Raw genomic sequence first — 15,087 nt, 5'->3', positions numbered from 1 at the left:
GCTCAGAAGGGGCGACGCAGCCCGATCCTATCGCTGCGCCCCCTTGCTCAGAAACACGCCCCACCCCCACCCCCACCCCCACCCCCGTTACTGGGACCCGCGCCCAGTAAACTGGCAGCCCCTCTCCCTGCAACGCCTCTCCCCGTCCGCCTGGCTCTGCTTTTATCCTGAAGAGTGATGGGGGAGCTTTTACAATAACAATCACAATCGTTACAGGTGCAACCCCGTGTCCCCTCACTTGAGAATAAACCCCAGGGAACCCGTATAGATGAATGGCACACTCCTCTGTATTGCAAGGGCCATGGAGCTCAAGGCAATCTTCTGATGACGCCACTCCTGTGGAAGCTTGCTCAGAAGTAAACCTCGAGGTGTCCTGTGCAGCTTCTGTCTTCTTCTCCATAATCTTCACAATCCCTTCCTAAGCATAGGTTGGCGTTACCCTTCTATAGTAGTAGATCAGCAAGGCAGACATAGGCCTATCTAGCTGCTTGCCTAAGGCCAGCTGGCAAGTCTGCAACTGGGACAAGATTTGAATCCAGGAACTTCTTGGCTCACATCCTCGGCTACTACACCAGCTCTCAGGCTAGCTATACAAATTTTCTGAATGGCTATAAAGATTGGCAGCAATGAGTAGTAAGGAGGCCGTAGTAAGGGGTACTTAGGCACTCTGTTTTAATTTATTTAGGCTCACTGCATTCCACCCAGGCACTCTTCATGTTCCATGGAGGTGGGCACTTTGAAAAGCAAGAGACAGCATTTACATCTAATAACAGGAGAGCATGCTCCAGCAGTAGTGGCCAGCCTCTCAGTCTATTGCATTCAAAGATGTTAAGGCAGTAGATGTGTTTATTTGATCAAATATACAGGCTGAGGGTTGCTTCTAGTCTGCACTAAATTCTGCACTACCGTTGCAAAGGATGGTAGTCTTTCTGGATGCATGAACACAAGATTTATTATGTATGAAGCCTGAGAGTGAACGAGGCACCATGACACTCGGAAAAGGCAGGGCAGCCAACAACCAACAGGTTCCAAAACTATTTTCAGTGAGATAGTTCAAGCCAGGACAATTAAGTAGCACATAATAAAGGCAAGTGCATCCCAAGTAATATGGGCATCATCTTCCCCCTAATTAATCCTGGCTGCCAGCAGTAATAATGATTTTTATGTCCAGAACCATCGCCATGGCCAGTACAGGCATGCAAAGCGACCAATATTAGGGCTTGTGTAAGATCCGCGCACCCCCCCCCCGCATTTTCTCTTTGCTACTGGGGTACAGTTTTTAGTCCATACGAGCAAGAGCAGCCTTGTCATTCCACTGGGCTTCTTCCATACTGGCAGAATAGGAGCAGCTCAGGTACAGCTGAATTTTTGCATGCAGACAACTTCTGGTTCAATAATTTATTTCTATGTGATACAAGAGTGAACTGGAAATACACAACGTCTTATACAATAAGAAACATTGAAAAGGGGCTGATAGTACAACAGCCCCAGGGCACAAGCATGTTTCCATGGCACAAGCTTTATTGCATTGAAGGAATGGCATCAAGTCCCAGCAGAACCACAATATTGGGGGCAGAGGGGAGGGAACTGATGGAAGAACACAGCACTACCCCGAGTTCTAGGCCTAAAGCAGCCGGCTGGGTGGCTGTGCCGCTGTCGGAGCCGGCCATAAGCCTCTCTCCTTACCAGAACAGCTGCCATGGCGTGTTAAGTTGGTGCGCCAGTCCAGGAAGAGCAACTGGCCTGTGATCAACCTTGACAGCTGTGCTCTGCTGAACTAATGAATACACTATTACACGGGGATGTTCACTTTAAGACACCTCACAGCTCCTTGGCATATAAACTGCTTCCTCAGAGAGACCCATCACACAGCTACTGACAGACAGGTTGCCATCCCTCAGCATATAAGTTTGTTAGTTCAGAAGGAAACATTTAGAGCCCCTTTCACAAGATTGCACGCACACACACATAATGCTTCTGAAAACACCCCAGTCCTGGGCATGGCATTTCCACATCATCCTGTCCCCAAAAGCTATGCTAAAACAGGGAGCGGATAAGGCTTTCGCCTTGACATTTTCTGGAGGCTTCAACTGGACAAGCTATCTTTGGGTGGAGCTGGGAAGCCAGGACTTACTACAGTCACAGCCTTACTAGTGAGCAGAGCTACTCAACACAGTCTGGTACATACTGAAGCAAGGGGAACAGCTGGATGCAATATATTACACAGGGCCAGAATAATTCTGTCTCTTCTTCCCTACACACACCCATCTCCCTCTGCCAAAGCAGGCACAGCAAGCCACCTAGAGGACATTCTCAGATCCCCACTGGCAGCCCCGAAGTAGCTCCCAAACCCTGAATCAGTTCTAATCCTCCTTTGGAGTGATGGCTGAGGGAGAATCATAGGACTTCTGAAAGCAGCCCTTCGTGGCAGAGGCTCTTGTTGTAAGGAGCAGAACTTTGGCAACAAGGTTTAGTGGAGGCTGCACTGCTGGGGGTGAGAACTGGAGTGCTAGGCTCGCAGGATGCTAGACAGAGCCTCTGCTATTTACTAGAGTGCTAGAAGGAGCCAGCGCCACTCAGGGGGGGTGGGTTACAGCATAACCTTCCAGCAAGGGGTGGGAAAGAAGAGGTAAAGAATAAGGAGGACTTTGAAACACAGAGGCACTACCACTGGGTATCATGGGGTAAGTTAATATATACTATCAGTCACCCTCAGAGGGAATTGATTGCATAAATGGGGAAGAATCCACTTGACCCCCTTCTTTCAAGGCACAAGACTAAATTCTTATTGCATATTATTCTGTCTCTGAATAAAATACCATTAAACTTTATGTGCGAGCTTAGATCCTGCCCTGACCAGAGTCACCAATGTAGCATGTACCCTGTACAGTTTAGAGGATAGAGAATATCAATGCTGGGATGAATCTGAAGCCAGCCGTCTTTCTCCTACTTAGGCTGCCTTCAAAAGCAGCAACCTCTTTAGTGCTCTGGACGGTTGTTCATCCCGACGGAAGGTCAAAGATAAGGCACTTGATTCAGCAGCCATCCCCCAGACCAGCCACAATGGGGCTCAAGTCAACCCAACTCTCCTGCTGACCCAAACAGCAGGGGGGGAAACCATCCCTCTTACTGAGAATTGGGGTGGGGGAGAGAGGGAGAACTACAGGTGGGGGGAGGGCAGGAAAGCCTTTGATCTTAAGCTTCAGCCAAGAAGACAGACTGCACAACTGCTAAGCAAATACATTCGTGACGAAGTCCAGAAAGCGCTTGGCATATTGTTCTGGATGCACCGTGGAGATCTCTGCACCAGCCTGAAATGGAAGACAAAGTGTCAACAACCACCATAAAACGCCCCTATCTTTCCACACACACTAGGAAAAACAACAGTTTGAGGAGCGAATATATTGCTAGGGCAAGGAAGAGAGAACATCTGAACAGAAGTCTGAAAATGGCCTTGATCAACCATTTCTCTCGCACACATGTGCTTTCCAATGTCTCCTTTGGCATTATATAACCCCCAACCCTGGCCTAGTTTAGTACTGATGCCACTTTATTTCAAGAAAGTGCCTCTGGCACAAAAAGGATTAAGCCAATCATGCAATAAAAATTACTTCGGAATAAATCATTCACACGGTGTGACATTTTTATCACCCCACCCCCTGAAGATGATGCTGTCTCACCAGTCCACCATTTTTGGTCTCTAGGTTGTGGCTACAGTCACCACTATGGATGCTATGAAACTGTCCAGAAGTCTGGAAATCCTCACATAGGTGATGTAGTTGATGCTTTGATTTAGTAAGTCTAGCTGTGGGCCCATCAGAGTCCACACCTAGGGGGCCCATTGTGAAGAACTGTGCAGGCCAGACTCACCCCGTGCTTGACGGTCTTAGCTGCATGGGCAGCCTTCTTCTTGGCATCATACTGTGTGAGGATGTCAATCAGGCCCATGAAATAAACCTCTTTCTGGGGGCTATCTGGAAAAGTAGAGAGTCAATGAAGCTCATGGGCACTGCTGCCCTCTGCATTCCACCCCCCCGCCCCCCCCACCTCATGCCATGAGGCTCTTTCCGCATTGGATTCCAACAGGGCAAAATGTGAGTTACCGAATCTTAGGACTGGGTGGGGGCAGGAGGGAGCCTGTCAGCACCCCACCCCCACCCAATGCATAAAACTACACCGTCAAGGGTACACGGGACGTAAGTAGGAATTAATAGGATGCACCAAACCAAAGTAGCATTAAGAACTGAAAAGTGCCCAATAACTCAAGAAAGTGAAACAAGCTCAAGCTGGGAGGAAAGACAAAAAAAGCCACATAAGGAACATTAGATTATATCAGTTAAATTTGGGAAGAATCCCTTCCTGCCCCAAGTAGAGCAAACAATTCACGAACGATTAATTCATCTTCTACATGCTTCTTCCTAAAGAAGCCTGCATTTTACATATGAAGCCACCAGTGGCAGCATCCAGAAAATACTACAGTGGCAGGAAGTGAACTTCAGAATCCCTATTATCAAATCTGACTCCTCTCCAGGAAGCAGATATCCACCTGACTCGCCTCCAGCAAGGGCTGTGTGAGCCACCCTCTCTCCCACAAGCCACATTTTCTGCAATCAAAACTAAGCAAGTTGAGCAGATGTACACATCTTCTTATTTGTGTGTAGTTTAGCTGGCATTTAGATTCCACATTTAAGAAAGACCCAAAGGAGGAAGGAGTGATGACTTCAAAGAAGAGAAATCTGGCTCAGAGGGCCAGACAGGACTTCCAAGACCTAGTTTTTAACAGAAGAGTCTCCCATGAAGCTCTTGTGTCTTGTGTCCTATGAAGCTCTTCAGGATCACAGCAGGATCCACATAAGGCAAAAAAATGGAAGCTTGTTCATGGGTATCTTGTGTAAATCTGTTTGACATCTCAGATCGTAGCAGGCACTAGCTGACACAGCTTTTGTGTGCACCCTCAAGGTCTACAACCTTTTCTTAAAAATTAAAAGGCGTTGAAATTTGGTGCCAAAGGGTAGATAACATACTTGCACTACAATCTTGCTGATGCATGCCTACACACAACAATCTAGTCAAGTTCTGCCTCTGATTTCTGCAGTTTTCTCCCCCAGTTAACTCCACAGCATTCATGGTAAAACTCTCTTTTAGCCATGTTTGCATGTCATGGTAAAGCATAGTTAACCATGAGCGTGTAAATGGCTCCTATTTAACTTCTCTACAAGCATGGTTTGTTTGGGGGTGGGGGGAACCAGCCATGACTCCTAGTTGAGACACAAAACCTAAAACAAGGATTGTGATTTGTGGCTTCCACAGGGGGAGAGGCAAAGGGAGAGCTGCTATAGATTGCTGCAATGTGTAAATAATTGGCTGGAATATCAGCCTTCAGTGAAATATACAATCAAAGGCACAAAGTAGGCAGACTGACTCCTGTGTCACAGAGGATAATTAAGGTGTCTTGACTAAAGACAAAGCTGACTTGTGGAAAGTTCCCTCTTATCCGTACTTACTTTCAGCACTTTTTATGGCATAGACATCAATGTAAGGGTCAAAGTCGCCAGGTCCCAAAGGCTTGTGGGAGTTGAGATAGCTGCCAATACCCTCAGGAGAAGTTCCATAGGAACCTACTGATGCCACACCCCCAGGTTCACCCTCTCCATCTTCCTCTTCCTCTTTCACATCCTCGTCTTCTTCCTGTTCAGCTCGTTGCACGTCATGGATCCCCAACAGTAGGCTGTAGTCCATAATCTTTAGTTGCACTAGGAACTGAACATACGGACACAATTGTCAATAAACTAAGAAGTTAACAATGGGCTTGCTTTCTAGTTATTACAAGTGGAACGCCTCTAAAAAACTGGTTGTTATCCAGTGCTGTCTCTGCATGAGCAAAACGGACGACCCCATGTGCAATGCAGAATTCTAATAATAATAATAATACCGAAATAATACCCCACCCATCAGACTGGGTTGCCCCAGCCACTCTGGGCAGTTTCCAGCGGAATACAGGCAACAACCAAGATACGCGTGCCCAATAGACATGTGCACATGTACATTGTGGCAATCTGGAAGTGGATGGAAAAGGGAGCATAACGGGCTTATGCATGCTCCGCCGTTGTGCGTGATGATCCGGAATGAACCCCTTGTGCAAATCGGGGGTTCAAACATACCATACTGTTTTACAAACATACCAAGGGTTAACTACAGATTAAATTACCTTTTGTGTAGGAATTCAGCGACTGATCGTAAGTGCAAAACCCAGAGGGCAGAATTTACTTTGGATTCATCAAGGAAAATAAAGGCCATTTCCTCTTCTTTAAAAAGGGAGTGCAGTTTTAATCCAAAGCTGGCATGTGGTGTGTTTTTTTTGGGGGGGGGAGGTGGGGGGAAGAAAAGAGAACCATCCTCTCCTGGCAGCCTGTCCCCATGATTAATTGCCTTGGCTGTTCAAAGCTGTGTACCTCCTTTGTAACTGGAATGCCTCCAGGTTTTGACTCTCAGACTCCTGTCCTTGTTCTGCCTCCGCTCAGGTGACTGAATCACCATTAGTAATCAGTATTTTCTTCATAACGCTGAGAAAGCTGGCAAACCCACCAAAACTACTCCAGCATCAGAGACTGAACACTTACACAATGGGAGCCAAAAATGTCATGCGCAAGTGAGACGACTGACATCAAGAGGCAGGGAAGGGGCCACAAACCATCCCACACCCCATTATGGGGCCTTAGAGACCTAGAGAGCTTTACTTTAGGGTCTCAGTCCACGCTTGTGTGAATATGTGCCTCAGTTCTTCTGATGCTTAAGGCATTCTCACTGAGAGAGAAGTTAAAGCACTGAAGGAGTAGGGATTATTCGCTAAGCATTTACTTGTATTAATGGATGCAGTACTATTATTAATTATATATTTTTATTTCTTACATTTATATAGCACCTTTTATCTTCCAAGGAGCTCAATGTGGTGTACATGGTTCCCCTCCCACCCATTTCATCCTCACAACAACCCTGTGAGGTAGGTTAGGCTAAGAGATGGTGACCGGGCCAAGGTGAGCGTCATGGCTGAGTGGGGATTTGAACCCTCGTCGCCCAGGTCATAGGCCAACACTGTAACCATTATGCCACCCTGGCACAATAGTACCACTACTAGTGCTAATAATTTGCATTTCTACAGCGCTTGAGAATGTTCAAAGCACTTCATGTAATTATCTCAGTAATCCTTATGGCACTACACACAGATAGGTCAGCAGTACCTGCAGATCCCAAGTGCTGGGTCAAGGCTGTAAGAATTCATATCTGAGATTTTGTTCCAAAGACTTCTTGGCTCAAATCTCACGTGCTTAACCAGAATGCTACAACAGCTCTTTCGGTGGAGGGACTGTACGGCTCGTTCAGGTTTTCTCTCAACCATGAAACTCACTATCATCTCAGCCTTACCGACCTCACAATTGTTGTCAGGATAAAACAGAGGAGGGAAGAATTACCTCTGCTACAGGAAGGGGAAAATGCAAATGCAATAACATTTAATCCTTGTGCATGCGAATATTAACAACATATGGCTCAGTTTACCCTTGTGCATCCATCTTTGAAGTAACCATCATCATAAATAAAGTTACACACATTTCAAGTATTCAAAGTTGTAGTTAGTGTCAGATTAGGCCCAGGGAGACCATGGTTCAAAACCCCCACTCAACCACAAAGCTCAATGGGTGACATTGGGCCACTTATACCTGAAGGAGCGTCTCCACCCCAGTCGTTCTGCCCGGACGCTGAGGTCCAGCGCCGAGAGCCTTCTGGCAGTTCCCTCATTGTGAGAAGCAAAGTTACAGGGAACCAGGCAGAGGGCCTTCTCGGTAGGGGCAGCAGCCCTGTGGAACGCCCTCCCATCCGATGTCAAAGAGATAAACAACTACCTGACATTCAGAAGACATCTGAAGGCAGCCCTGTTCAGGGAAGTTTAATGTGTGATATTTTAATGTATTTTTAATTTTTAATTTTTAATGTATTTTTAATCTTTGTTGGAAGCCACCCAGAGTGGCTGGGGAAACCCAGCCAGATGGGCGGGGTGTTTGCGGCTGAGGTAAGTTTGAATGCGAGGCATATGCTGCCGCTACCAGATGTCCCCCTCAGGAAAGCGGAGGGGAATTTTGGGGTAAGCCACTTTGTGAACCCTTTCTGGAAGCGTTACGTATATGAGAAGACACCAGAGTACAGAAGCAGGGCATTCAAATAGAAGAATCCAAGGCCTTCTTCCCCTCTCTTTGCTCATGTGAATGTGGCCCGTGCAGACGCTTTCACAGAGACCAACTAGCAGAAGGGCATCCATGCTGAGGAAAATTTCAGGCAGATTATTCCTAGGGGCCGTCACTAGGCGACTCCAATTTCTGTCCTCAAAAATGCTTCAAGTTCTGTAAATCACGAAACCTAATTTTCTATCGTTTCCCTGATTTGGGTCACAAGCGATGTTCAGCTCTAAGCAGGGGTGGGGTGGGGAAGAATGTCAGGGTGGGACTCGGCTGATGGAAGGGGAAAGGCTGTGCAGAATACTGGGTTAGAAATTAGACTCCGAGCGTCTGCAGCCTTCCCACCCCCCACCTCACATGCTATTAGCAGTCATTAAGGCTAATAGGGTGAATCTTGCACTGCAGAAGCATTTTCAGTTCTGCAGACTCAGTCCCCAAGGAAATATAATAGCTGATGAGATAGTGGCTGGGAGCATTTTTCTAGTCTTGGAACCTAACCTCATCTCATTGCAGCAAATTTGGGTTGGGGCGGGTGGGGAAGATCTGCCATCCCCAAAAACAGTTCTATCTGCACTGTACAGCTTGAAGTGGTCCCCAAAGTGGTATGGCTTAAAGTGGTAATGCTTCCGCCAAAGAATCCTGGGAATTGTAGTTTGTTCAGGGTGCTGAGAGCTGCTAGGACACCACTATTCCCCTCGCAGAGCTACAATTCCCATCGTGCTTCAACATTCAATCCTTTTCTCAGGGAACTCTGGGAACTGCAGCCATACACCAAGCAACATATTTGATTGGCGACACTTGCAAAGCTCTGGGAAAGCCCAACATGCAGCACTTGGGAAGCCCAATGATCTATGCCAGCCCTGGCAATCCGCTGTTTGTTGGGCCTTGGCCTGAGCAACTTGATTTCCAAACTGCACAAGCATGAACAGGACAGGCAATTGTCAAGTCAAACTTGCCCACTAGGTTGCGTGGGAGATCAAGATCCATCCTGCTCGCCGGATCCAATTCTCCATCCCTGAACAAATAGTTACATATAGCTCTTAGGAACCGGGGGCAGGGATGCAACCCTGCACTAGCACTCCTGTTTCTTGACACTAGCTTGAAAGCCTATTAAAACTCAACGCATTTGGGGTCAAAAACGGAGCATGTTTCAAAGCATGGCTATGTAGTTCCCGCAAAAGTCCCTGTTCTGTCAATAAATCCCTTTCTGTGCCTGCGGATCATTTCCTACTGATATGCATTGATCAGCTGCTCCTGTCTTGCTGTGACTGTATCAGGGCTAGGCCCCCTAAGCCACAGTACCTCCACATCTCTCTTTAATTTCTCCATGAAATCTCTCTTGGCTTCTTCGTCAACGTACACTTTCTGGTTCATGTTTCGAAAGTCAATGTCCTTGAGGGTTGGTAGCTCCTTGCCCTGGAAAGGAACAGAAACGTATTTCGAATGAAGAGGAGGCATGGGGGCTGAGTCAACAGCTGGCTGAATCTAGACTTGGAGGGCAGAACTCGAGCCAAAACAATGAAGAAGCGCACTGAAAGTATTTTAAAATTTTGCTTTCAACCTTCTTGCAAGCCCTCGCAGAACATGGTTATGGGGCACCATCTAACTACCGTATTTTTCGCCCGATAGGACGCACCGTCCCATAAGGCGCACCTAGTTTTTTTGGGGGGGGGTTATTTCCCCCCCAGGCCCGAGCTTTCCCCACCCCAGCCCCCAGAACAGGCAACTCTCCGCAAGCTGTGGGAGAGCTGCGCGAAGCCTGGAGAGCGAGAGAGGTCGGTGTGCACCGAGCCCTCTCGCTCTCCAGGCTTCAGCAAAAGCCTGCATTCACCCCATAGGATGCACACACATTTCCCCTTCATTTTTGGAGGGGGAAAACTGTGTCCTATAGGGTGAAAAATACGGTATTTTAAATAAATAATAAAACGTAACTAACTCCCAGTTTTCAGGAAGATCACTTTCAAGAACAACATGGACCTTCATTATGCAATAAATCTCCTGGCCAGGAGATCACTGCAGAATTACCCCCCTGCCTCCTACTGCCTCTCACTCTTTTGAGGGTGCCTCAAAAGGATTTTCAGGAAGCTGAATTCTGTGCCCATTTCTACATTCTTCTGCTGGGCTTCCAACAGAATCACAGTGCACAGAAGTCCTGACTATAATGTTAAATGCTACTTAGTTCCATAAGATGCTGCCAAACATTGGTCCACCTAAGCCTGGAATTCCCTGTGGCAACTGCTTTTTAAGATCCTTTTCCATCCCCTGCTACTGGAACCTTTTTTAAACCAGTGATACCAGGAATTCAAACTTGGGATCCTCTGCATTCACATCACATGCTCCACCACTGAGTTATAGCCCCTCCCCTCTTGATCTCCATTTTCAACACCCTGGAATTTGATGTCAATGCAAACATTAATCTTGCAAACTTATTCCAAGGAAACAACTCGCCAGTAACACCCCTTTGCTCATATTTTAAGCCTCCATAGTCTCCACTTCTTCTAGTTTAGTCAAGGTCTGTTTATTCTGCCTAGCACATGCAGATACCAGGAGTGCAATGTAAATGCATATATGCCCTTGCCTAATTTTTTAAAGAGATAAATATGCTCTCAGGTCATGCCTCTATCTTCCTTTGCAAAGAGGTCCATCATCATCTAGAGGTTTAAGCCAGCAAGCCAAAAATCACTTCGCAACACATCAAAACAGAGGGAGAGCCACCACCTTTCACCAGAAAGCCATAATCTCAAATTACCTTCTCTTTATCACTAGCTTCACGGGATACCAGGGAGCCCTGGGGGGGAAAGCGGAAACACAAACATTAAGAAGCATGGTTCATAAAAATGGACATGGCCTTCAGGGCAGGTCTGAAATCAATGGGTGTTGTGCTAAGGAGATTGTTCCATCAGGGCTCGACAAAACAATCTTCCCTCTCTCCCTTCCATGTGCTGTTCTGGGGGTTCCCCCCGACCCCCCAAGGCAGATGAGGGAGGCGCAAGGGGCACATAGGAAGAGGAGTGTGCGGAAAGCCCCACTGTGCCAGCACTGGCTTCTGCTACCAGGACCCGTTGGTTGAATCTAGCCCACAGCGTTCGCATAAACATGGTTTATGTTTGGTTTCCAGCTTGTTATAGACGGAAAACTCGCTAGATGAAAGAGTTTTCCGTTTTGGAGGTGCTTCGCAAAACGAATTTCCTATGGGCTTGCTTCGCAAGACGAAAATGTATTGCGAGTTCCTGCAGGGTTTTCCCCCCCACTTTTTCTAAGCCGCTAAGCCGCTTATCTGCTTATCTGCTAAGCCGCTAATAGCACTAATCCGTCAATGGGCTTGCTTCGCAAGACGAAAAAACCGCTAGACGAAGAGACTCGCGGAACGGATTCTTTTCGTCTTGCGAGGCACCACTGTATGGCCTATTAAACTGTGTGGGTGGGTGTATTGTTTGTTTTTGTTACCATGTTATGTATTTTCATGTTTTTATATTATATACTGCCCTGTGGTCCTCAGACGAAGAGCTGTATAAAAATTTAATAAGTAAATAATCAACCATCCAGGTTGATTAACAACATATCCAAGTTACTCCAACTGCATTCCTTTATAATAAGCACATCAGCTGTGGCCCTCCAGCAAAAGCTGTTTTTATACTGTGGCCCTCATTGCAGTTCAACCCTCCAGCCGCCTCTTCTAAAATGTTTGTAACTGCAAACAAGGGCCTAGTTAACTCCACTATAAAAGATCTATGTAACCTTGCTGTGGGTCAGTTTAATGATGTGCAGCCAGGCTGAAGGCAGATAGGGGCAGACATGATTCATCTCATTCTCCTAGCTTGGTTTTCCAACACACACACACACAGAGAGAGAGAGAGAGAGAGAGAGAGAGAGAGAGAGACACTCTGAGTTTGATACTCTCCATGTACTGAACAAATTCCCTGAGGAGGCCATTTCATTGCAATATCAGAACATTTAATCAGCACAGCAAGCCACATGTTGCTTAATAGGCATTGGGAGAGGGAGCAGAGAGTGAAGAACAGACCTACCAGAGAAGGTCTGTACCACAACCTATTTTAACTGTCCGCCTACTGCTGGGCAATGCCTCTGCCAGGCAAGGACACGAGGAGGGCTGTGGAATGAGAATGTGCTCAGCAGGCTGGCAGGAGCCTCCAGATTGTCAAGGAAGGAGGAATGGTTCTTCTCTTACGCGCTGCCTTCAAATCAGAAGCAGATGCCCTTCTTGGGAGATGCAGCTCAGCCAAATATGTTTTAATTGGCTTGATCAAGATGGTTGGTGGAAGCCCAAAAGGGAACTTCCTGACCGGCACAAACCAAAATTTATCTGACCTTAGAAGTGAAACACCATGAAACTAAGAGGGAAGCGAAGGATTCCTGCCTTGGAGATGGAGCTATTTATCAGTGTGAAGGGTGCTTTGCAGAGCAGCATAAGCAAAAGGCAGTCCTTTGCTCCAAGCAGCTTGTGATTTATATTTAGGCACCCTGGTTGGGTGGGTGGGGAGGGAGGGAAAAGGAGATACGAGGAACAAATAGAAGCAAAAGCCGTTGCACACACATAGGCTTCATTTCAGGTGGGAATGAGAACTAAGGATGTCCCAAAGAGGAGAGTTTGGAACTGGGGTTACAAGCCAAAGATGGAAGGCTTTTGTGGTAAGGGGAGAAGATGCTTCACTGGCCAGAGTCAGAGCTAGTCACCCAGACAAAGCTGTGCCTCTGTTTAAGTCTAGGTTTGAAGGTTGCTGAAGCAATATTTGAAGGAGGTTTAACAAAGTGAAGGACGTCGTCCTCTTTCTATGCTCCTCCCGAAGGAAACACGCAGATGAGGACAGATATACCCCTGCTGTAAGTCATTTACATTCTGTCTTCTCTTGTATATTATTTTTGTTGGGTCTCTGGGCCGTAATAAAGATTGTTGTTGTTGTTGTATATTATTTGCTGCAAAGCTTGATGATTAAGCTCTTCAGCAATGAAACATAGGATTACCGGAACAACGTCTGAGCTCTGAACCATTGGTATATTACAAATGGACTCTTAGTACAATGTTTGCTATTCTTTAAGATAAAACCTATTTGGGAAAGAAACTACTTTTGCCATTTTTATGGACTTTCGTTGTTTGTTTACAGATATTGTGTCGATGGCAGTAGTCATTGTACCACCATCCTGTTCATTGTTTTATTGAAGCAATATTTGAGTCTGCTCATATGCCTCTCAGGCTTGAGCTTCAGGCGCAACTATGCAGGGCGCTACCCAGTTTATTTGACTTTGCCTTCCAGGAACTTGACTTTTGCTTTGCTTGAATTTTGCCTTACCAGAATCTGAACTTGTGCCTGATTTTGTCTTGCTCCCTTTGGAGCAGTGGTGGGAAACCTTTTTGGCTCCATGGGCCAGACCCTTATCAGGATCTGCTTCACGGGTCAAATCTTGACAGGTAAGTGGGGCTGCCCACCTGTCAAAATCCCTTTTGCGCTGCTCTTAAAAGGGAAGTGGGAGGAGACTTAAGAGAAGGGGACTCTTTTGCCAAGTCTCCTCCTCTTTCTTCCCTTTTAAATCCCCAGATCTTGCTCCACTCAAATCTTGCTGCCTAGCCTGCTGAGAACAGGATTGTGCAGCCAGTACAGATTGAAACCTTGTTCTCCCACCCATCAGTTGATGGGTGCATGTGGTTTGGGGAGGGGGGATGGGATGGCTTGGAAGGCAATGGCTGGCTCAGGGACAGAGGTTCCCCACTCTTGCCTTGGAGGAAGCCAAACTTGTGCCTACAGTACACATGAACCCATCAGGCTGCAATTACATCCAGCCAAAAACTCTGCCTGGAACTAACAGCATCTCAACTTAATAAGCAGAGAGAGGATCACATGAATTGAGCCAATTTCTCATGTCTTACAAGCAGATGTCTTTCTCATTCCTGCTACCAGAGATGATTAAAAGAGATGAAGGGCTGAAGCAGGGAGCTTGTGGGTGCAAATCGCACACCCTGCCACTGAACAATGGCCTCTGTGGGTGCCACATCACACAGCAGGTGGGAATGGTGCAAATCGCACAGGACCCACCCTATTTCAGAGACTGTTTCATTTTTAAACTGTTTCGAACAGTTAAAGTTCAGATGACCGAATTTTAAATTGTTTTAACACGCTCTGGGTCCTGATGCTGAAAGTGCATGCGAAATCTTTCTATAAACAGTTCCACGCCTGCTCATATGTTTTCACAACTATGTAGTGACTATCATGTCTATTTTACAGATGGAGAACAGAGGCGCAGAATTCTTTGCAAACAAGGCTTTTCAGGAGAAAACCTGGATGCCGCAACTCAGCACCGTGTTTTCCAGCTTCCTGACTGATTACATATTTCCTTTATATCCCCTGCCCTGGCTCTGTACTCTCATGGCAAAGTGAGGATGATCTGAAATTCAGTAATGTCATGGAAGGGATACAGTGCCAGAAAGCTAGATAAGAACTTTATGGCCTTTTAAAAAGAAGAAGACACACAGGCAATTACTGACTCCACCTAGATACAACTATACCCAGTGCCACGTGGCGACTAAAGCGTATAATGACACCATCTACTCAAGCATCTTCTGAAAGCCAGGTGTGCCAAGGTGGGGGGAGACTGCAAACTTTTGAATAAATATGGGCCAATGATAAGAAACCGGTAACATAAATCCATGACAAGCTTTGCCTCTGGTGCAAAAACCCAGCACTGCTCTGTCTGACATATTAGCATTTTAGACACAGCATTATGCAACTACCACACATTACATATTGAAACTTCCACAGCTAATTGGTAAAGCTCTGAAGATTTCCAGAGCAAACATCATGCACATACATGGGCAAATGAGGGAGAAAAAGATGGACAAACAGGA

At 46.5% G+C, this 15,087-nt stretch overlaps 1 protein-coding gene across 3 annotated transcripts in view; it reads right to left on the bottom strand.

Moving 5' to 3' along the window:
* Window positions 1-1,383: 1,383 nt before the first annotated feature.
* The window catches only part of PIP4K2C (phosphatidylinositol-5-phosphate 4-kinase type 2 gamma), a 32,118-nt gene continuing 18,414 nt past the window's right edge, over window positions 1,384-15,087 (bottom strand). For all 3 annotated transcript variants that reach the window (XM_081851784.1, XM_081851785.1, XM_081851786.1), the window contains 5 exons: window positions 10,978-11,016; window positions 9,531-9,644; window positions 5,505-5,760; window positions 3,871-3,974; window positions 1,384-3,311 (listed from right to left, as the gene is read on the bottom strand). In XM_081851784.1, the coding sequence (XP_081707910.1) occupies window positions 3,231-3,311; window positions 3,871-3,974; window positions 5,505-5,760; window positions 9,531-9,644; window positions 10,978-11,016 (594 nt within the window). In that variant the 3' untranslated portion in view covers window positions 1,384-3,230. The remainder of the gene's footprint in view (window positions 3,312-3,870; window positions 3,975-5,504; window positions 5,761-9,530; window positions 9,645-10,977; window positions 11,017-15,087) is intronic.

This window comes from Podarcis erhardii (assembly GCF_964252035.2).
Source record: "Podarcis erhardii genome assembly, chromosome: 2".
NCBI classification, from domain to species: Eukaryota; Metazoa; Chordata; class Lepidosauria; order Squamata; family Lacertidae; genus Podarcis; species Podarcis erhardii.
The sequence above is the reverse complement of the archived record's forward strand: the minus strand, read 5'-3'. Positions and strand labels throughout refer to the sequence as shown.